The sequence below is a fragment of the Mesoplodon densirostris genome, chromosome 18, assembly GCF_025265405.1.
Source record: "Mesoplodon densirostris isolate mMesDen1 chromosome 18, mMesDen1 primary haplotype, whole genome shotgun sequence".
In the NCBI taxonomy this organism is placed as follows: Eukaryota; Metazoa; Chordata; class Mammalia; order Artiodactyla; family Ziphiidae; genus Mesoplodon; species Mesoplodon densirostris.
This window is the reverse complement of record NC_082678.1, coordinates 16,530,297-16,551,755: the sequence shown is the minus strand read 5'-3', so window position 1 is coordinate 16,551,755 and position 21,459 is coordinate 16,530,297. Positions and strand designations below refer to the sequence as shown.

At 48.9% G+C, this 21,459-nt stretch overlaps 1 protein-coding gene across 2 annotated transcripts in view; it reads right to left on the bottom strand.

The window, feature by feature from the left end:
• The window catches only part of CYTH1 (cytohesin 1), an 80,930-nt gene that overhangs the window by 25,300 nt on the left and 34,171 nt on the right, over nt 1-21,459 (bottom strand). Inside the window, exon 1 of one of the 2 annotated variants that reach the window (XM_060081304.1) lies at nt 20,003-20,187. The exons of the other annotated variant lie outside the window; for it this stretch is intronic. Within the exon in view, the coding sequence (XP_059937287.1) occupies nt 20,003-20,030 (28 nt within the window). The 5' untranslated portion in view covers nt 20,031-20,187. Of the gene's footprint in view, nt 1-20,002; nt 20,188-21,459 lie in introns of those variants that run through there. 2 annotated transcript variants of the gene reach the window in all.

Sequence of the window (21,459 nt, the reverse complement as noted above, 5' to 3'; positions counted from 1 at the left end):
CTTTGCTGTGCAAAAGCTTTTAAGTTTCATTAGGTCCCATTTGTTTATTTTTGTTTTTATTTCCATTTCTCTAGGAGGTGGGTCAAAAAGGATCTTGCTGTGATTTATGTCATGGAGTGTTCTGCCTATGTTTTCCTCTAAGAGTTTGATGGTGTCTGGCCTTACATTTAGGTCTTTAATCCATTTTGAGTTTATTTTTGTGTACGGTGTTAGGGAGTGTTCTAATTTCATTCTTTTACATGTAGCTGTCCAGTTTTCCCAGCACCACTTATTGAAGAGGCTGTCTTTTCTCCACTGTATATTTATTTTTGGCTACATTGGGTCTTCATTGCTGCACGCAGGCTTTCTCTAGTTGTGACGAGCGGGGGCTACTCTTGGTTGCGGTGTGTGGGCTTCTCGTTGCGGTGGCTTCTCTCGTTGCGGAGCACGGGCTCTAGGTGCACGGGCTTCAGTAGTTGTGTCACGTAGGCTCAGTATTCGTGGCTCGTAGCTTAGTTGCTCCACGGCATGTGGGATCTTCCTGGACCAGGGCTCGAACCCGTGTCCCCTGCATTGGCAGGCGGATTCCCAACCACTGCGCCACCAGGAAAGTCCCTAGGAAAGTGTCTTTTAAACTTCTCCAAGACCCACAGTTAAGAAATGCATTCGATTTCACAACCCAATCTCCCCCATACACAACAGTATCAAAAATAATACCCTTGGGACTTCCCTGGTGGTCCAATGGTTAAGACTCCATGCTTCCACTGCAGGGGGCATGCGTTTGATCCCTGATTGGGAAACTAAGATCCCACATGCCGCACAATGCAGCCAAAAAAAGAAAACAAAAACAAACCCCTCACCACGTGAAATCTATTGACATTTTCTACTGTTTTACTCTTAGTTTTCCTAACAGTGGCTGTGGCCCACGAAACTGATTTCATAGCCTAATGAATGCACTGAGTCCTGTAGTTTGAAATACACTCCTAATTCACTAGAGGCTGGAAGACAGAGCCATATAGAGATTCCAACAGACCACCTACACCTAAGCCCAGGCCTTCCAAGTGCGGCCTCAAGTGTGTCTCTGTGAACTCAGGGGTGAGCATTCCAACAGCGACTTCAGGAGAAAGCTAACTAACAACGGATCAGTTCTAGTTAGAGCAAAAACCACTCTAAGGAACAGCACAAACTCTACTGATTCATACCCCATCCTAGAGAAAAGCACACCTAAAGGAGTTCATTCTGCTTCTTCTGGACTTCACAAACCAGAAAAATTTCTAGTCCATGAAGATGAGAAGTACCCTTTAAGAAACTAATTTCCTGAGCTTCTAACATAACATGGTTTTGCAAATTTGAGGCAATAGTTCATTTCTTTAATAGCTATTCCATGGGGGAATGAATAACCAGGCTTTGACTCTGAACCACAGAGAAGGCTTGATCAGATCACTGAGGAGTCTCGCCCCAATCAGAGGCAAGACTACGGTCCTCATAACAAGGCTGATGAAAAACAGAACCATGATGTGAAAAATTTGTATCTCAAGACTGCTGGATACCCTGAGAAGCCAATTTCTATTGTTCCAAACTGGAAACTCTCAGTGGTGGCTTCCTTTTCAGAATCTAAGCACCCAGCCATTCTGGGTTAGCCTTCGCACAAGACAGTTTTTCTGGAAGGTCACAATCTAGTTTCTGCAGTAGAAGGTCAAAATGTGCCTGCGGTCTTCCACCTTCTGAGATGCTGCTTTAGAGAGTAAAGGAACAAAAAAAGGTACAATCCTGCAATACCACAGAGTATGGGGAGAGGGGCCATCGGCAAAAGAGGCTTCAACGAATTTCCGGGGCAAAGAAGGCAGAGAGTCAACACCTCCCTCTGAAAGCAGACTCCACCAGGGCAGGGACCTTGCATGACTGATACTGCCGTGTTCACAGCACCCAGCACAGTGCCTGACACCCGAAGGTTCTGAATATATATTTGTCCCCAGGCAAAAACAAAGCAGCTGGACCGACACGCAGAGAGCAAGCATGGGAGAGGGTGCCCAGGGCGGAGCCTCGATTCTTATATTTGGGAGGCGTGGTACTGCCCTGTGGAGAGCAGACTTATGCCCCAGGCCCGTCCCCACACTTGGAGCTCTCATTCAGCCCATCCACCGTATCATTCTTCCGCTCACAGAGATGGCTGAGCCTCTGGCCCGAATGGGAACCAGCAGGGCAGGGAGCAGATAATCTACCCTGGAGTAGAGATAATTAAGGGAACAGAAGAAAACTTTGAAAGAACAGGAAACTATGAAAAGGAGACAACTACGGAAAAATAATAAGCTCTTGGAAATTAAACATATTTTGCCCTTCTAGCCTCTCCCAAAATAAAAAAAGTCAATAAAAGGATAAAAGATGAAGTTGAGGCACTCCTACAGAACAAAGTGCAAAAGAAAAGACTTGAAAAAAGAAGCAAAACAAAATATAAGCAAGAAGTCAGTCCATTCAGTATAATAAAGTTTTTTTAATCTCAGAGAAGTCCTCAGAGTAAAGTTCAGAAGTTGAAGGATTAAAGACAATCCTAAGGCCTCGATGAGGAGTAAAGAGGGGAACCAGATCACCCACAAAACAAGAATCGGGCTGGAGCAACAGAGATCCCGGAAGACAGTGGAAGGGGCTTTCAAAGTTCTAAACAAAAATGATTCTGGCCCGACACGCACACACGCTCACGGCGTGGAGAGGATCCAATCAGAACAAGAGGCCAATGGGCTGCAAGAAGACCGTCCTCAGGAAGAGTGGACGAGAGAATGAATGGGAAAGAGCTGGAGTGTTTACGATGGGAGAAGGCATCACTGGGTCTCCTCTCAACAGAAGAACAAGGTAGCTAGAAACAGGAAAAACAAAGGCTAGAGGGAATCAGGGTTCAAGCCACATGCCAGTGGGAGGCAAGAAAGGAGGCATCGACCTTGGTGCTAGGAAGAGCTCCCAGGAGGGCGCACACTCCTGTCGCGGGGCGGGTGCCGGTGGGGAGCACGTGGCACAGAGGCCACTTCAGGTTCCAGGACAAAAGCTGTATGTAATCAGCTGCGAGCATGCTGAAATGGGGGAAGCGCTGACGGAGGTGTGAGGGCCCGAGAGGGGCAAGGAGCACACGAAGGGCAAGCGGGGTCCCTGCACCTCCTCTTACAAAGGAGCAGGAGGCATGCGTGAAAGATCACAGACAGAAATCAAGGTTGTGAATGTGTGTATGAAAGTCTCAAAGATGAAAATTAAGCGACCAGACATTTGTGAAAAACTCTCAAAAATGGACAGGGAGAGAGTGAAGGAAAGAATGCTGCAAGTGAAGGAAATCAGGAGATAATCTTTGACTGTGATAAAATAATCAGCAGGAAGAGAATATTAATACAAACCTGGCAGCATCTACCAGAAGATCGAAAACCAGAAAAAGTTCATTATGAATGGTTGCTTCTGGGTAGGAGGTCTGGGAATGGAGAGAGATGGGGCACAAGAGCTCCTGAATACTTGCTTTAAAAAAATACAGTTAGGGCTTCCCTGGTGGCGCAGTGGTTGGGAGTCCGCCTGCCGATGCAGGGGACACAGGTTCGTGCCCCGGTCCGGGAAGATCCCGCATGCCGCGGAGCGGCTGGGCCCGTGAGCCATGGCCGCTGAGCCTGTGCATCCGGAGCCTGTGCTCCGCAAGGGGAGAGGCCACAACAGTGAGAGGCCCACGTAACAAAAACAAACAAAAAAAAATACAGTTAAGTACTCCTGCATTTTTTAAATGAAAAATCAAAATGTTAGTCTACGGTCACTAGAAAAAGACAGGCCTTCTATTGGGCTGGCCAAAAAGTTCGTTCGGGTTTTTCTGTAACATCAACATGTCCTGGTGGTCAGATGGAAGATACTTCTAGCCAATGTGCAGTTAGAACCAGCAAGACATTTATCCACATTTACTTTGAAGCTGTCTCCTGACATTAACCACGCGATTTCTAAATCGCTTCTCCATTCCACACTTAGTACCCTTAAATCACAGCACTGCTTCCCTCTTGGTTCAACAAATCACCTAAGAACTTACCACAAAAAAAAAAAGAAGCAGATTTAGATCTCATTTTTCTAGTGGAATTTTGCTCTGAGGTGAGAAAAAAAATCCAGCATTTTAACAAATGTATTTTCCTCTGCTTAAACTTATCAATGCAACACCAAATTTTCAACTCAAGCCCTCATTCTCATGTTGCCCATGAGGAAAAAAAAATTCCAGAGACAAAATGCTTAATTTCATTTAACAGCATGAAGAATCAAAACCACGGCTGGACAGCCAGAGGAGTAAGTGATCCCTAGGGGCCTAGCCGGCGTCTCAAGGACCCTGGAAGGCTGCCACCAGGACACGACAGGATCAGCTGGTACTCAGAAACCACCACATCCACTCGGCACCCCGAGTTTCTGAGAAAGCAGCGTGGGCCCCTGGGAAAGGCATCTATCTACCCACGCCCTGGCTCTCCTGTGTAGCTATTAGGGTTAAACTGTAAAAGATCTGATGGGCCAGATGGCAGAGCAACAAACAACTCCTCCCCCACCCCACCCCCCGACTGCCACGTGCTGCAGCCACGCTTCTGTGCCAGGGAGGCAGCTAAACCCTCTTCTCCTGAAAAGAATGGCAACTAGGGAGGCAGCGGCCTGAGCATAAAGGACACGGGGCAGAGGGCCTGGAGGCCTTGAGAATTCATGCCTGCAAAGGTTAATTTCAATACAAGGTGTCCTGCTTCCAGCACGGGGACCAGTCCAGTAGCAGCCCCTCACCATTCCCTTGCAGGGCTCCAATTTAATGAAGGGGATTAAAGAGCCTACAACAACAAGGGACCATTGTGCTCGGCTGTGAATAGAAAAGCCACACAAGGGGACCTTCTATTTATTTCTTTATTTAAATGTTGCTCTGCGGATTTAACCGGCAGAAACCCAGAGCAGCAATGTGCTCCATCCAGCGCATACAAAGGAGGCTCTCTTAAAGGGACAGTGCCCTCCTTCCGGGCTGGGGGCGGGTACATATGCACAGGCGGCATCACTAGGTCCAGCTTCTCCCTCTCCAGTGGTCACAGTCACGGGCAGGTGCCCAGAGACCTGCCATGAAGTCCAACTGAAAAGGCAGATCTTCTGACAGCAGTTTCTGCTCAATAGGAATACAGGCGGCTGCCAGCCAAAAGCAACCGCGTTGTCTGTCCTTCGTCCCCAGGGGTGACATATATCAAAGTGTTGGAGGTGCACTTTAGGGCCCAGACGCAGCTCCCTGAGGTCCTCCAGCTATACCAGGTCCCTCTGCCTAGCTTTAAAATACACCATTTGCCTTATTTTTTCCACCATAATCATCAACCATCATCCTTCTTATATATAGCCCTTGCCTTTCCGTGGATAAGAAGGGTCTAAATTTAAACCAGCACAGCAGGGAAACATTTAAAAAGGTGAGGCCAAGAGTCCATAAGGCCCTCCCTTTTCCCCACGTGTGGAGAAAGTAGACAGACAGGTCTGGTCTCCACGCAGCCCAGGAGGGCGTCGGTGTGCACAAGAAGCTCTTCCAGGCCTCCGGAGCCTGCGCTGGCCAGGGTGCCCTGCTAAGCAGGGCCAGACCCCTTCCAGGCTGGAGTTTCATGAAACTGAAAACACACACAGCCTCAGAAACCACCTGCCCACCTGGAGCCACAGCAGCCTGGTAAAGTAAAGCATGAGGATTAGCAGATGCAAACTATTATACACAGAATGGAGAAACAACAAGGTCCTACTGTATAGCACAGGGAACTATATTCAATATCCTGTGATAAACCATAATGGAAAAGAATATGAAAAAGAATACACACACACGTATATGTATAACTGAATCACTTTACTGTACGGCAGAAATTAACACAACATTGTAAATCAACTATATTTCAATAAAATAAATGTTCTTAAAAAAGAAAGAAAGGTAAAGTAAAGCACTGGGCCTTCCTGTGTAAAGCACTGGGCCTTCTCCAGAAACTGTTACCAGCTCCAGAGGGAACATGAGCTATTTACAAACAGCTTTTGGGTTCAAGAGTGCAAATCTGGGAAGCTGCCCATGGAGTGAAGGTGGTGTGCCTCCAAAGACAAAGATCAAAGGGCCTGCGTACAGAACTCACGGTGTGGTGAGTGCTGGTCATACCACCAGGCACCTTCTGAATCAGCCTGTGCAGATCCTCCGATCAGATCACTCACTCTGCCCCACCCTGGGGTAAGTCACCTTGGTCTCCCAAGAGATCCCACTGCCTTCCAATGTGAAAAAACCCAAAAGACTAGAAAGAACTCAGGCTTTGGTAACATACAAACAGTCAGCAGACTTTCACAAAACTCTCAATTCTACGCTGACGTTAGAAATACATGAGGTCAGATCTTCATGATGGGGATAAGAAAACAACCAAAATTCACAGGGTCCTTAAGTAAAGGCAACATAGAGATGAGTGAAACAGAAAGCTACAATGACTACGGGGCTTCGCTGACAGCCTCACATTTAGAGACAGACCTCAGGGTAGTTGTCAAGACCAGAGGGCACAGAAGGATGTAGCAAAGGGATGTGACCGAAATCTGAAACTTGTAGACACATATATGGCCAACAGTCTGCTGACCTGACCACCTCACACCTTTACAGAAAGTCCCCCGACTTTGGGAAACAATTCCTTTTCCCTCCAACTAAGTCAAAACTACAGCAACCCTCTGTATAATTTAATACCATATTATTCTGCCTCGAAAAGGAAGGAAATTCTGACACGTGCTAGAGCATGAAGGCACCCGGAAGACATTATGCTAAGTGAAATAAGCCAGCCACAAAAGGACCAATACTGTACGATTCCACTTACATGAGGTCCCTAGAGAAGCCAAATTTACAGGGACAGAAAGTGGAATGGTGGGTGTCTGGGGCTGGGGGAGGGGAGAATGGGGAGCCAGTGTTTAATGGGGACATAGTTTCAGTTTTGCAAAAATTCTGGAGAGGGATAGCGGTGATGGTTGTCAACAAGGTAAATGAACTTAATGCTACTGAACCGTTCACTTAAAATGGTAAATTTTATGTTACATATATTTTACTGTAATTAAAAACAAATGAAACAAAATTTTAATAGCAATATCCTGACTTCCCGATTTCTGCTTACCTTAGTCCCTTTCCCAAGAAGCTATGATTTGACTTTTGTGTAAAGCACTGGAAGAGAAGTGTCTCACCACCAATTTACAGCCTAAGTGATTCTAAAAGAAAGCATTAAATTGGCACGTGGCTAGCATAACTGACATTCAACACAGGAGGTGAGAGGTGCCTTCTAGCAAATTGCCAGGTGAATATTTACTCTTCTAGTTTAAATTCTTTCCACACAAAGACCACCCAGTCTCCCACCTAGAAGTAAGTATATTAAAGATTTTATTACCATAGTCTGCATCTTTAAGGAAAACTTTGCGCCTATCTCAGTCTTTGAGACGTCTCATCTAACCGCTAACCTAACAACTCAGGCCCCCTTAACTGAGATGAGACACTGCCCAGGGATTGGGGGGCGGGGGGAGGGACACCTGTGTGGGGCTTCACTGCCTAGTTGCTCTGTGACCTGGAGAAAACCACCACCTCTCCCTGCCCTGGTTTCCTTAAGCAGGAATGGGCATGTCAGCATCCTGTCCTTCCCAACGAGAGGGTGTATAATAAACAGCTCCATAAACTGTCTCATGAAAGCAGGGTATTTTATCATCTTACCTTACATAGAGAAGGGAATCAACACATTTTATCCAATAAATCCTAGAACTCAAAGACCTGTTTGCATAACCTTATGATTCAACCAGCTAACCAAAGGGAAAATGAAGTCAAATTTCAAGGTAGGAAAAGAAATAAAGTCATAAATTTTTATCCTAAAAGTTTGGTTTAGAAAAATAAAGTTAACATCTGCTTTCAAGAAAAGCTGAAGAAAAAAAAAAAAAAAAGCTGAACACTAGAAAATAATCATTTTAAGAACCTCAAGCTTTTCTAAAACCTAGCAGTGGTACTATGTGATCCAGCTGGACTTCTGCAGCAGTTTCTCTCCAGCACTCATACTTGCAATCTCTGTCTCCAAGGCTGTTTTTGAAAGGGTCACAGAGACTGCAAGCAGAGCTGGAGCCAGCTCGGCAAGGAGAGCCATGTTCTACCTCTGGCTCCTTGAGACATCGCAGAGCCCTCGTGCTCTCAGGGAGAGCCTGGGAGCTCCCATCCTAGCAGCCGAACCGAGCATCGGCGCCCCTCTCCTCCCTCCCCACACCAGCTGCCATCTCTGGCACTGCACAGCTGTGCCACCACATCCCTTCCCTCCAAAAGAGAGGCTCGCTGAGGGCGTGAAGAACTGAAGAAGTCAGTTCGCTCTCACTTTGCCCGCCTTCCTAAAACCTATGTATACGCTGGCCCTTTGTAAAACCCTGAATACTTCTGCAGACTGAAACATTGCCCCCCACCCCCACACCTTGGCTGACAGCTGGAACAGACCCCTGGCACCAAAATAAACGTGGGACTCCAGCTCCTCTTCTATGTGCATTTTTGGAAAGAGGGCTACCATACCCTGGGAAGGTTCCAAAGTTCTTAATGGGTAAAACAAAAACTCCTAGGGTGGGTTGAGAGGGAGATCTCGCAGGATTTGCCCCGCTGCTTTCTGCCGGCCTATTTCTAACCTCGCCAGAGCAGGACCACAGAAATCGGTTATTAGCTTGTTCCTCAACCTCAGGCCTAGAAGAAATCACACTGAAGGCGTAAACCTCTATTTGAAGAAGCTACTGGAAAAACCCTAGGAGGAGAGAGCAGAATGCGAAACCACAAGACAGACATGCAGAGAAGCAGCCGCTGCACACATCACGCTGCTGCCTGCTCCTGGCTGGGAGAGGCCGGCAGCGGCGGCGGCGCATAATAATAACAGAGGGATCCACGCTCTACAGGAAGCTGCACATGATGGGCTCACACGCGCCACCCACCCGGCCTCTTACCCAGGGCGAGTCCCCTCTCCGGCAGCCCCAGGATCCCGGCAGCCCCAGGGCGGCGACGTCAAAGCCCAGGCAGCTGGCAGCTCTCAGCTTCAGAGGCCATGGTGGCCCGGCACCGCGACCCCCCAGTCCCAGGCCCCCGGCTGCCCCCACAGCGCCGGGCGGAGGCAGCGATGGAGCCCGCACAGAACGTGCGTCCGCACAGCCAGGGCAGAGGCGGCGGCCGCGGACACAAAAGCTGAGCGGAAACCCGGGTGGAGAGGGAACTGATGCTGGTGGGGAAGGCAGGCGTGGACGGAGACGTCGCCGGGCTGACACTTGGAGTCTGTGCTCCGTCCTCCAGGCTTATTTCCATGAATGCGATGACAGTGCCCCGCCCACCACGCCCCCACTCGCGGCCTCGGAGGGGGGACGCGCCAAGAGCCTTTGCTCACAGGCTGCAGCGGCTTTTTTCTCCCCCTTGGAAGCAAAAAGCTGATGGTGGCTTCCCAGGGAGGATGTTAACCCTTACTTAAGGTACCCTCTCCCTTCCTGAGTGGATAAACAAGAGGGCAGGATCCAGAGGGCAGGCTGTTCTGTCTCCCTCAGCGCAAGGCAACCTCCTTCTGCCCAGCACTGTGTCAGCAGGCAGGGATGCTGACCACGCTGCCCCAACACAATCCCCGCCTTCCTGTCCTCTGAGGCCCTAGGCCCCCTGTCTCCACGTGGCACGCTCCAGCCTTTTTACTAAAAAGGACGTGCCTCCCACTCAGGCCGTGTGCTAGCCGCTCTCTCCACACACGGGCCATAGGTGTTTCAGCACCAGAGGCTGCAACATAGCGTTCCAGTATATTCTGGTTAGGGTGAGTGAGGCAGGTGGGTCCAGGGACGATACTGTAAGATGGCTGGTGACAAGAAACGTTGCTACAGCCTGAGAGGAGTGGCTGTCAAGCTCCAGAGGCTCCAGGATCACCAAGGGCACCATCAGACACACAGACCTGCGACCCCAGGCTGAGACTCGGGTTCTAGAGGCTCAGGCCCTCGTGTTAAGCCAGAACACAGGGTGACTGGAAGCCTTGTCTGCAGACCCCTCTGGGAAGCACTGCCTTTGACTAATAAGGGAAGAGACATAAGGATTTTTAAACAAGTGCCAAATAAACAAGGAGAAAAAAGAGAAAATAAACCACTACACTAGATGAGGTTCTCTGATCTTGGCACTATTGACATTTCGGGGATCATTCTGTGTCGAGGGCATCCTGGTGCCTTAGAGCACATTTAACTGCACCCTGGCCTCCACCCACTGGATGCCAGTAACACCCCACCCTATCCCCCAGATAGGACAACCCCAAACGTCTCCAGACATTGCCAAATCCCCTGCAGGGCAAAAGTGTTCTGCTTAAGAACCACTGGTCCAGGCACACAAGAACAGGAGGAAAAAAACTTAAAAATCCCACACCCTCCCCTGCCTTCCAGTCCTCTGCCCTTAGGAAACTGCTGACAGGAGGCATCCTCCCCCACTACACTAACGTGGGATCCATACTCTGAGGTTTCCTCATCACCAAGAGGGTCACCAGACTTAACCAAACACTTGGGCTTTGCAGCCTAGCCTGTCTTTAAAGAAACAGCCACAATATGAACAATTTATTTTTGTGTCAAAATGGCAGTTCTCATCTAAAAGAATCATACCAAATCTACGAGAAATAAACCCTAAAATTATTTATGAAATCTTTGCTTTAAGCTGCAAAAGGAGGCAAGTTTTCAACAAACACGTGGACTGAGAGTCCCTATCTGACACTCAGTCTGGTGAGCTGCCCATCCCTCACCTGGCCCCAGGGAGAGTCCACCCTCCCTGGTCCACCAGAGCACCTCATTCCCAACCTGTTTCCGTTTCTTTCTCATTGTTTAGAGGCTCATCCTGGCCAGCCATCAAGAGCCACCTCTTACGGGGAGAACTCCCTCAGTTCACACAAATTAACCCTCACGTAAAGGCCTTCTTCATACCGCTTCCTTTGAACAATGTTTGCATCATGCAGTTTACCACCTGGTTGGACACTGTCCTGTTCCCAGGGGGTTATCTGTCCATGAAATTAAGCTCTTGCCTTCCAGTAAAATACCATAAATATTCTCACAGCACTCTGCACAGTCCTAAGGGCTATGTCCCCCTTTCTGAGCTAACATCAAAATACACAGAGACACACTCCAGGGATTTAAAGGTCCCAGCAGGCAGATCCTGACCTATCACTTTCTGTGCACGACTCAGTCATAAGGCACAGGCTCACTGTGGCTCACCAGCTACAATTCAGCAACAGAGGATCCACCACTGGGCTTGACTTGTAGTGTGTAAACCAGCAAAGGCCTCACTGTAACTCACCAGCTACAATTCAGCAACAGAGGATCCACCACTGGGCTTAACTTACAGCGTGTAAACCAGCAAAGGCCTCAGCGTAAAGCCAGGCCAGACTGGCTGGCAGCAAAGCCTGCACCACGGTCAATTCTTGGCACAAACAGTATGATCTAAGGAAGCAGGAGACAAGAAGTGACAGTGAAAAGCTACCGACAGGAAGTCTGCAGTGTGGCCCGCCTCTTCTCTGAAGACAGATCTCAATACACAGCCCCACAATCAAGTTTATGAAATCACAGCGATGATCAGAGAAAAAGACTGTTCACCGGCTAGTAATCTCAGGAAACCTACCAACAGAGAAAATAAAAGCTCTAAAAAAATTACTTTCTCAGACTTGTAATCTAACAATCTTTGGGGAAAAAATGGTCACCACCCATAAACCAGGTACCCTATTAGTAACTACCCTATTAGTTACCATAGAAGATACAAAGATGGTAAGACATGGTTCGGGCCCCCAAAGAGCTTACATGTTACTGGTCCTTTTAAAGAAAAAAGAATCAAGCAGCAAGTAAGCGCCAAATGAATGCTGGAGATAGGCGTCACGGGGTCAGAGACAGCCAAGCCCGCGGCCAGGTTGTCCCAGGAGACCCCACGAGAGCTGAGGCTGGGCCATCGGTGAGAGGGCCCTCGAGGCTGGGGACAGAGGACAAACGGGGACAGGGGAGAACAAACTGGAAACGCCTAGAAAAGCTGCACAAGTCAGTCCGTGCCCTTTGAGTCCGGCGTGAGGACATGTGACTGTCCTGTTGTCAGGCGGGAGGCAAGGTAGAGACAGAGTGGGAAGGGGCAAGGGGGCACCCGGAGAGACGGATGGGCAGCTTTTCCGTGGTGGCCAGGGAGAAGTGACAGGAACACAGGGCGTTTGTCCAAGGCAGCGAAACTTGGGCTCAGAAGTGGGAACAGAGGACTAAGTGTCTTCTGCCCCCCTGGTAGCTCAGAGCTTGCACGGCCACCCCGGGGGACACCCGCTCCCCACACCACGCGCCGTCTCCCCAGGGCTGCCTTGAACCAGGCCCTCCGCCACGCGCGCAGGGTGGTCTGCAGCACTCGCTAATTCCACAGACAGCTCCGGAGAGGCAGTAAATCAGTGTCTTTCAACTGATCAACATCACAAACTTGCTAACCCTACGCACTCGGCCTCCCCGAGCCCCACGTCACCTGGGCAAAGGCCCTGCACCAGCCCATACCAGGAGTGGAGCGCTCCATATCTCAGCATCCCCACCTCCCCTGCTTCTGTATCACACAAAACTCAGGCATGGAGTTTCAACCATTCTACCCTATTCCTTATGCTTTTTTTTTTTTTTTTTTTTTACGGTACGTAGGTCTCTCACTGTTGTGGCCTCTCCCGTTGCGGAACACAGGCTCCGGACGCGCAGGCTCAGCGGCCATGGCTCACGGGCCCAGCCGCTCCGCGGCACGTGGGATCCTCCCGGACCGGGGCACGAACCCGCGTCCCCTGCATCGGCAGGCGGACTCTCAACCACTGCGCCACCAGGGAAGCCCAAATACTTCTTCAAAGAAGCCGAGACTGGCTTCTGTCCCCTCTCTGAGAAAGGCCTGAAGCAACCGTGAGGGTAGCAGTTCCTAACTCTGACCTCAAAGGGGAAAAAGCCAGATCCTGGTGCCAGACACCAACCCTTCTCTGAGCTGCCCGAAGTCCAGAGAAGTGCCCCTGAGGTCCGAGAGAAGCCTGAGAGGAGCTGGAGGCACCGACCCAGGCGCCCGCTCTCCGGGTCCCAGTGGCCCGGGGTCCACTCACAGGCAGCAGAGCTGGGGCAGGCACGGGCCAGCCTACCTGATGGGGCCTGCTCCCGGCACCAGTGCAGGGGACTCATCCCTGCCGGGGCTGCTCTCGGCCACCCTCTCCCTTCTGGCCTTTGCAGAGGGCGCAGCAGAGACAGGAGGAGACTGCAGGGAGGAAGGAGGGGAGGACTGCCGGGCCACGAGGAGGTTGAGGCAGGCGGTGGGCAACGCTTTGTCCGCAGAGACCCAGGGCGGCACTGTGCCTCACAGCCACCAGCTCAAGGAGGCGAGCTGCCCCGTGAGAGGGCCGGGGCCTCCTCCCTCCAGTACAAACAGATCCTCCTCTCTTCTAACCCCAAACACCAGCAAATGCCCCGCAAGCCAGCGTGCTTACTGTGCCAGGAGCAAGTCACCAAGAAAACAAGGAAGATCTGAGCATGGGCAAAAAGACCCCTGTGGGGAAAAGCTTTCCTCAGTATGTGTATCAGTTTCTAAAACTACTGTTTACCTTACCAACAAGAGTTTCACAGGAGCGCAACAGATAAAACGATATTAAAGTTCATATGGAAAATGTATGTAAGAATAGCCTAGAAAACTAGGAAGAGAAAGAAAACTATGAAGAAAAAACTATAGCAGAAAACTATGAAGAGGAAGAAGGGTAATGTGAGGCGAGCCTCTGCCGGAGATTAAAGTGCTGAGACATCAAAAATTTGAAATTTCAGCATTAGAGAATGAAAACAGCAGAAAAAAAACTCAAGAGATACTGAAACACACAGGTGGCACTTCAAGTCATAAAATCTCATAAAGAAAATATTTTTAAAAGATACAAAAATGTAAAGAAAAATAGGATTATTCAGTCACTGGGGGAGGGGGCAATTAGCCAGCTACCCATTTGAGGGAAAACTAAGCTGAATGTCTACCTCATTTATATCAGAATAAATTCTAGCTGAATCAAATATTTTAATGTAAAAAAAGAAACCACAAAAATTCTAGAATAAAGCATGGATTAATATGGCCATAATCTCAGAGAGTCTGTTCAGTTTGCTACAATAAAATGTAAAGCTTCAGAATGGAAAATAAAGTTCTATGAGTTAAAAGGTAAACAACCAGGACAACAAATGTGCAAAATATATGACAGGATTAACTTCTTTTCACAAGGAGAGCAGCATATAGAGCAGTAAGACAAAGGTGGACACAACCAGCGAAAGACTGAAAAAGCAGACCCAGAAAGAGAAACACAATGGCCAGACGTGAAGGACGCCTAAACTCTCAAGTTAAAGCATGAACACACAGCGCTTCCGGTGAGTCTGGCAGAAATGAGAGCATCCGCCAAGGGCGCGGGAGTACACAGGCGGCCCAGACTCTGCTGGGGGAGCGTAAACGGTGCAGCCCTTCTGCAGTACTTTTCAATTCAGCAATTCCGTTTAAGAACTTACCCAACGGACACACTCCCAAAAGTGCAAAAATGAAAACTACTTACACACGATTTGGTCATGAAAAAGAACGAGCTGACTGGTAGATGCCAGCACAGAAAGATCTCCCAGACACTGTGCCACGGGAAGGAACAGGACACCATGCGCGTGGCACCGATGCTGGTAAACGCAAGATCTGAGAAGGACGCACTTGAAACTGTCAACAGGCACCCTGTTCAGAGACGAGGAGTGTGGACAGGGAGCAAGCAGAGGCGGCGACGCCGCATTTTATACCTTTCTGTGTATCTGGATCCACAAGTGAGGCAAAATTGTATGTTGAAATTTCTATTCAGAGAAAATATGGAAATGTCACCAGCCACTTACCCCAAAACATTTGCTCAGATTAATGACTAATTATTCCTTTAGTGGAAGGAACATACTTGAGTCCTGTTATAATGCGTGTGAAATCCCTGAGGCAACTATACCATCATGCCACGCTGTCTACGTGGGATTCCAACATATTTCTATGAATCAGAATCCTGAATGCTTAACAGAAGAGACTTAAGATGCCAGAAAGAGAGGAGATGCAGAAAGAGCCATTGACTTAGAAAAGAAATGTATTGCATTTTTCTAGGTCAGAAGTTAAGCTTTCATGATTTCTCCATAGGGTAAGGAAGGAAGAACATACAAAAGTCAAGAAATTATCTTCATAAGAAGGGAAGGAGTGGCGGGGCAAGTCCTGACCATGAGCAGAGCTGAGGGCAGCAGGACTGACTTCTGTCCCCGTTTTCACTGGTGTGTCACACCCAGCACGGGCTCAGGAGGAGGACACGTGGGTCCCAAGAGCAGCGCATCTCAGCAGTGCTGCCCAGCGCCAGCCCCGGCGGAGCTCCGTGTCTCCCCCCAGGAGCCGCGGACCCACAAGCCTGTGGCCCCTCTGCATCTAGTGACTGTCCCAGCTGCAAAATGAACCCATCTGAATCCCCATGAGTGGGAGCTCTTCACAAGGTAACAGGAGAAGACAGCAGCAATTACAAGTCTTTTTCTAAAAAGGAAATCTCAGCTGGGCTGCAACAAACAGAAAGAGGAGCAGAGACAAGAACAATGTAAATTCACTTTGGAAGGCTGTCAAAATGCAAGGGAAAAGTGAGAAATGGATATTATAAAAAACTTCCAGGAGGTCTATCCCTCCACGTTCAACGTAACCAGCAGCGAACTCTATGTAGGTCCTGTGCTGCCAGCCCCCCACCATAAACATATTCAGCGAATCTTGCAGAGCCACAGGAAGGGCTGCACCACAAGGTCCTGACGCCTCCTGTCCAGATCTACCGCACCTGCCTTGTCCTCGTCTCCACTGCCCATCGGCAGGCTGGGGGCTCCTAAGGCCCCAGACCTGTGTCCTTCCAAGACCCACACTCCCTGCCTCTCCTTTCCACAATGCTGGCTCCTCAGACAACTCCACCTGCTGCCCTCCACACCCCACCTGCCTCCTGGACGCTGGGTCCTGACCACTGGCAGCCAGCCCTATGCATTTATGTCCCGTACCAAAGAGAACTTGGGAGGCTGCAGAAAGCCTCAGACGATGGATAAAGGTCCGCTCTTTTCAGAGCAGAACCCGAGCCCCGTTTCTGTTCATGTCTTTCATCAAGAAAAAAGGGCAGTACTGACCCTCTGCTCAATGCTGCGGGCACTCACGCTGGTGCGGTCCACAGACAGCCTATGAAATCCAGGCTAGCGCCTATGAAATCCAGACCAGAGCGAGTCCCCTTCAAAACTGGTCCCAGCAGATGGTGATGCGGGTCTGCTGAGATGTGTGCTTTGTACAGTGCCAAGCGCTCTAGCTTAAAAATAAAGATGTAACCATTTTTGATTTCGCAAAATACAAATTCAACCCCTAAGGAAGGGAGTGACGAGTATCTACAGATGTTCACTTACAGCACCTCTGCTTTTCTGTTTAATACTCGCCTCGACCTCAGCAACCTGCCCAACATGAGGCTGGCACCATGACAAGGAACGCATTTAGAGGACGGGATGAGGGGTAAGTTACCATCAGAGAGAGTATTCTAGACACAACCTGAAAATCCAATGTCCTAAGGGAGAGGCACTCTATTTAATTCCATTCTATTCAGCGAATTTTCCTATAAATAACACTATCCTATATTCACATAGTATCCATGGCTTAAAATCTTTTTTCATTTCCATTTTTATTTGAACTTGACAGCAAAGTCTGACTATGAACTCTGTGCATTTCCTGACAGTGAACTATGCACTGTTAACTCCAGTTTAGAGGTAAGACTCAATGAGTATAAATAATCCACAAACAGACCAAGCCCAATTCAAACTCACTGGCTGAGCCCTCAGCTCTTTATTTTCTCTCACGGGAGTAATAAACGCCAGGTCAGCTCAGCGTTTACTGTGCATCTGCATATGCCCAGCCTGTGCTCAGAGCTGGGATTTAAAGAGCTCCAGCCCATGCCCTGCACAGAAGGGAGAGGCCAGAGGGGTAGGTGTGTGGGCCTGTGGTGGGAGCTCATGCTGCCACGGCGGCCACGCTTGCCCCAGGGCTCAGACGACACCAGGGACCAAGCGGCTTCAGAGCAGTCAAGCCTCTGAGCCAGGAGTTGAGAACAAATGAGTTCCCCAGGGCTTCCCGGGTGGCGCAGTGGTTGAGAGTCTGCCTGCCGATGCAGGGGACACGGGTTCGTGCCCCGGTCCGGGAAGATCCCACATGCCATGGAGCGGCTGGGCCCGTGAGCCATGGCCGCTGAGCCTGCGTGTCCGGAGCCTGTGCTCCGCAACAGGAGAGGCCATAGCAGTGAGAGGCCCGCGTACCACCAAAAAAAAAAAAAAACACTAAAAAAATGAGTTCCCCAAATGGAGAAGCAGAGACAGCGCGGATGCACATACCAAGTGAGGGGAGGAGGCCAGGGAGTAGCTGGGTTTCTGGGGACAGTGAGCACACCTTGGGTCAGGGCCCAGGGCACCCAGCAGAGAGCCTGGGCTATGCAGGTGAAGGACTCGTGTCACACACACCAAGGAGCTGGGATTCCATCCCAAAGAGAAGGTTCAAAGGCAAACCAAGGAGGACCAAACACTCAAAAGGTAAGATTAAACGGCTAAAAAATAGCCCCAGGCAGTTAAGAAAACAGTGCTCAGTTCAGTACAATGGTTAAGTCTCGCATGCACCTGCATAACTGTCACTGGTCAGTCCTCACTCACACACACCTGCATAACTGGAGTAGAAACTGATGAGCATGAGTACCAAGTAAGGACAGAGGCAAAGCCACATCTGTAACTGTAGGACTGTGGATTAGACACTCGTGCAGCAGGTAGGATCTGACTTCTTTAGACATTTTCTTTTTTTTTAATAAATTTATTTATTTAGTTATGGCTACGTTGGGTCTTCGTTGCTGCGTGCGGACTACTCTTCGTTTTGTTGCACGGGCTTCTTATTGCGGTGGCTTCCCTTGCTGCAGAGCACGGGCTCTAGGCATGCGGGCTTCAGTAGTTGTGGATTGCAGGCTCTAGAGTGCAGGCTCAGTAGTCGTGGTGCACAGGCTTAGTTGCTCTGTGGTATGTGGGATCTTCCCGGACCAGGGCTCGAACCCGTGTCCCCTGCATTGGCAGGCAGATTCTTAACCACTGCACCACCCGGGAAGCCCCTTTAGAGACATTTTTTAAAACTTCATTCCCCTGTGTGGGGCAGCTCTTTGGGTAACAATCTAATCAATGCAACTGCGTGAGAAGCACATGCTGACACTTAACCATCCCTCCCCGGGATGCTTGCGGACCTGCCCCGGAAAGTCCATTTGCTCCCTTCACTTTCATATCTGCCTGATGCCATTTCTGCATCTCACCTCAATACCTAGGGGTATCTATCTTAGCAACACTGCCCTCCCTAATGTCCCAAATAGACAACAAGATGAAACATTCCCAGGCGGGTTGAGGGAAATGGAGAACCACCCATTCTTGAAGGCGACCTTTTCACAGCAAAGTTGCACACTAATCCTACCACTAAAATCTGATCTCTAAAAGCCCTGGCCCTACTCCCACCCCTGAATCAAGGGCACACACACTGAGCAGTTTATGTTGAATGTTAAAGCCTCTAGGATGGCTAGAGGCTGACGACATGGGACCCCTTGATTTTGACTTTGAAGCGACTGTTAGCACCCCCTCGGTGGGTCTGAAGCCAGGCTACCCAGAAGGAGCAGCAGTAAGTAAGAGGGTAGAACTGGCTCAGTGAGCAGTGGTCACCATCTGCCCAGGCCAGGCCGGCGCACCCCTACAAACCCACTGTCATCCGCCAATGGCCTCTTCCACTTTCACGAGGCTCCCCTTTTGAACGAGAGACCTTGGCTACCATGGACTCACCTTTCAGATACAAAACCTCCCATGGGGGCGGTTCCGCCCTGACCTAGAGCTGCCTCATTATCGTCCCCTCTTCACATGCCAAGTGTCATTATCAACACCAAACGCCCTCTCTCCCAAAGGCTTTCACACACGGTACAGCTTTCCAAACCATCCTGTGAATATGGTCCAAGATACTCTGTCTGACATAGAGGTAAAACTTGAAAATATACCTTATAGTGAACCAGATAAGGAAAAGCATACAAAGGACCCCCAAGGTTTATTATCACTTTCAGAAAATCCATTTTGAAAACAGCCTAATATTTATTTCTGACTTATTCATATCATTCAGTACCAGCTACAAACCAGTATACATTTTGCTTTTTGTCTTACGGCATTAAAACATGGCCATCTGATGAAAGCATCACAAGAAGACATACACACATCCACACACAAAACTTAACCTCAGAACGTTTGAAAGCCCTGACCTAGGGTGCTTTAAGCCAGTTCTTCTGCAAAAGCTTTTGGGATTTATAATCCACAAAATTTGTCACCCTTTTACTCATAGCTTCACTGTTTATAGTGTGGGTGTGGAGAAGACGAAGGAAGTTCCCCAGACCTGACGAGGCTTCAAACAGTCTTGACTTAATACCAAAAGAGGAAGATCAAATAACTATGGATATTCTCTTTGTTACATTTTTATTTAATAAAAATGGTTATTATTCACCTTGAACCTCACCGATACTTTCAACCTGGTCTCCAACATCTTTCCTGTTTAGTGTCACACTCACTCTGGGTGTACACGCAACTTGCAGAGCTTCTAAGACTGCTGCTCAGATTCAGGAAATCAGACACCATCACCAAGTAGGAGGGCACATGCCACCAAGACGCTCCCAGGGGGATCTTCAATGAAAAGTAAAGAGTGGGGGTGGGGGCTGGGGGACGTCTTCAGTTTAAAAACACAGAATCTCTCTGGCTTGCGTTTCTCTCTCTCTCTCTCTCTCTCTCTCTCTCTCTCTCTCTCTCTCTCTCTCTCTCTCTCACACTCACACACACACACACACAGGCAAGAGCCTCTCGGTTGGTACTCCTTCTCAAGAGGCAGTAAAACTGTCGTCACAGAATTTCACATGTCAATCAAAAGAGCTACTTAAACCCCACCCCATATACCCAAGCCAGGACTGGGACTCACCATCTTCTTCTTTGGTTTTAAGGACCATCTTTTCTGTCACAGTAGGGCCCTGAAGGTTGCTGGGTTTTGTTCTTCAAAGGAGAACTCAGAGCAAAGACTTCCTGGGAGGCAGGGCAGGGTGGGGCAGGAATACCTGTGAGCTGTCCAGCCACCGGGACAGCTCAGAGCTGCTTCCTGGACCGACAGGGAACTCGCTGGCCGCACTCCTGGACCAATCAGCCTCCAGCCACAGAAGCGTCACTCCCAGTTCGAGGCCACCACCCAGTTCCTGAAGTCAAGCTCAAGTAGCTTCCTAGAAGTTAACCACCTACTCCCTGGAAGCAGTCTGAGGCTGGAGTCCAGCGACTCCAGCCGTTGGAGTAACAGTGGCACTTCTGGTCTCAGATTCACCCAAAGCAGCAGACAGAGCTGGTGTTTCTCTCTTCACTTCCCAAGTACCTTCTTAGAATGGAATCACTTAAAAACCCCTGGTTGTCTCACAATGAGATAACAGCGCATTTCCCAAGAGCATGACTAAGAGATCATAATCATTACAGTATGTTGTGAGGTCACAGGATAAAAGCAGAAGGTGGATTTTTTTTTTTTTTTTTGGCGGTACACAGGCCTCTCACTGTTGTGGCCTCTCCCGTTGCGGAACACAGGCTCCGGACGCGCAGGCTCAGCGGCCATGGCTCACGGGCCCAGCCGCTCCACGGCATGTGGGATCCTCCCAGACCAGGGCACGAACCCGTGTCCCCTGCATCGGCAGGCAGACTCTCAACCACTGCGCCACCAGGGAAGCCCGTAGAAGGCAGATTTTAGAGGCCAAAAAAAAAAAAAATCTAAGGGAATTATTCCCAATACAAGTTCAATTTCATCCCCATTCTATGTTCTAATATATTGCACCAAACTGTTCTTTTCTCTTACTATACTCATGACACATGTTTATTATTGAAATTAATTATAGTAGTGGTGGGGGGGGTCACCCAGGGATAACCACTGATGACATTTCAGTATATATTCTTTACAGTTTTCCAGACTTTTGTTTTATGTATTATATTCTCATTCTCTGTCTTTTACATGTAAAATTTAACTATATATGCACATCTCTTTATATCTCTATATCTCTCATATCTGTCATAGTTAACATGTATAACCACATATATTATACAATATATGAGATATATTTATCCTTAAGATATACTTATCTCAAGAGATAAGTATACAGACAGTCCCCGACTTACAATGGTTGACTTTTTTTTTTTTTTTTTGCCGCACCTCGCAGCATACAGGATCTTAGTTCCCCGACCAGGGATCAAACCCATGCCCCCTGCAGTGGAAGCACAGAGCCCTAACCACTGGACAACCAGGGAAGTCCCACAATGGTTGACTTATGATTTTTCGACTTTATGATGGTGTGAAAGCAACACGCATTCAGTAGAAACCATACTTTGAATGTTGTTCTTTTCCGGGCTAGC